Source organism: Eimeria tenella, genomic scaffold (assembly GCF_000499545.2).
Source record: "Eimeria tenella Houghton genomic scaffold, Eth_scaff3755, whole genome shotgun sequence".
NCBI classification, from domain to species: domain Eukaryota; phylum Apicomplexa; class Conoidasida; order Eucoccidiorida; family Eimeriidae; genus Eimeria; species Eimeria tenella.
Genome location: NW_013544678.1, coordinates 1 through 1711, shown reverse-complemented (window position 1 = coordinate 1711; position 1711 = coordinate 1). Strand labels below are relative to the sequence as shown.

The following is a 1711-nucleotide window of genomic DNA, read 5'->3' as shown; positions in this document are numbered from 1 at the left end:
GCGGGTGCGGGGTAGTGCTTGTTTGGTGCTCGCTTGCTTGTTTCGCCGGGGCTCCGGGACGCCGCTTGTCGCATGCGAGCAGCAGCAGCAGCAGCGCGGAACCGGGCAGCCGCTGCCGCTGCTGCTGCAGCAAGGGAAACGCGACGGATCGCAAATTTATTTTCGGGCAAGAAATTCCAACTTTTTACTCTTTTGGCCTCAACACCTACCACACTCCGCAGCAACTGCTGCAGCAACCCACAGCCCCAACTAGCTAGACGTCCAAATAAATGCCTAAATACGCTTCTTTTGCTAGCATTCCTAAGTGAAGTGGGAAACTCGAAGGGAAACGACAAGAAAGAGCAGCCACGTGGCAGTTGACCAAAGAGAAGAAAAGCCCAGGAGAGGCAGGCGGCAGCTGCTGCGCCGCGATCCCGGGCGTGAGACGTTCGAATTGATTCTAAACGAGAAATGCTGTTTGCAACAAGAAACGGTATCTGCAACAAGAAATGGTATCTGCAACAAGAAATGGTATCTGCAACGAGAAATGGCATTTGCAACAAGAAATGGTATCTGCAACAAGTAATGGCGTTTGCAACAAGAAATGGAAAAGATCAAATGAAAAGAATTAATGTTGGTGGTTTCGTGCAAGAACCGCTGCGCGCGAGGTGTCTGTACACCCCAGCGCTTCCCGTCAGCTTCATTTCCGATTTGAACCTCGGCGATCCCGTCGAATTCAAACTGCAAAGCTTCGAATTTGCAATTACAAAGCAACAATTATGCATTTATAACGCAAATGCAGCTCAAATTCCCCCGAAACTCCTCATTTCAACGAGCACTTCCCCCCCTCCACCGCGAACTTGTCCGAATTCGCCTTCAGGAAAGCAGCCATCTTCGGCAAACTCGCCGGCTTCTTCACCTTCTGCCCCAAAGACGCCAACGGCGTTGGCCCATTTTTCTTCAAGAAGTCCACCAGCGCGTTCCGGTAAGAAGCTTCGTCCCCGCTGCTGCTCGTGTTCGCCTCGCCTCCCTGGTTCTTTGCTGCAGTAGCAGCAGAAGCAGCAGAAACGGGAAGCACTGGACACAAGGAAGCGGCCACAGTCGCATTTATAGTGTTGTTAAAGTGTATATGTGGCAGGGAGGAAGAGAAGAAAGAAAGCATTCACGTTGCTGCAGCAGCGTACCCTTCTTGTTGGGTTGCTGCTGCTGCTTCTGCTGCTGCTGCTGCTTCCTCTTCTTGTCTTGCTGCTGCTGCTGCTTCGGAGCTTCCTCTTCTTCTTCAGATTCTTCTTCGTCTTCTTCTCCACTTTCGTCTTCGCTTCCTTCCTCGTCGTCGTCTTCATCGTCCTCATCGTCCTGTACATACACCCCAACACCCCACACCCACCTTGCAGCAGCAGCAGCAGAAAGACCAGCAGCAGCAGCAGATTGGCAGCAGGGACAGAAATAAAATAAACTAAAATGCACCTCGTCGTCCTCGTCGTCCTCGTCATCATTTGCTGCAGCAGCCTGCAGCGCCTTCAGTGCTGCTGCGCCCTTCTTGCTGCTGACCTTCCCCTTCTCTGCAAGCAGCAGCAGCAGCAGCAGCAGCAGCAATGAATTCCCAAGTAGCTGCTGCAAGCAGCCATCTGCAGCACGGGCTGTTCCACGGTGTGCTTGTCCCTCCAGAGCAGCAGCAGCAGCAGCCGGAAGCCGCTAAAGCAGCAGCAGCAGCAAAAGGCGCTGCCGCCGG

At 53.2% G+C, this 1711-nt stretch overlaps 1 protein-coding gene across 1 annotated transcript; it reads right to left on the bottom strand.

Moving 5' to 3' along the window:
• Positions 1 to 802: 802 nt before the first annotated feature.
• Positions 803 to 1607, bottom strand: ETH_00037470 (46 kDa FK506-binding nuclear protein, putative; the record flags this gene model as incomplete). Its single annotated transcript, XM_013379660.1, has 3 exons — positions 803 to 1020; positions 1164 to 1335; positions 1447 to 1607. Coding segments are annotated over 3 exons (551 nt in total), but the record flags the coding sequence as incomplete, so codon positions are not given.
• Positions 1608 to 1711: the final 104 nt, after the last annotated feature.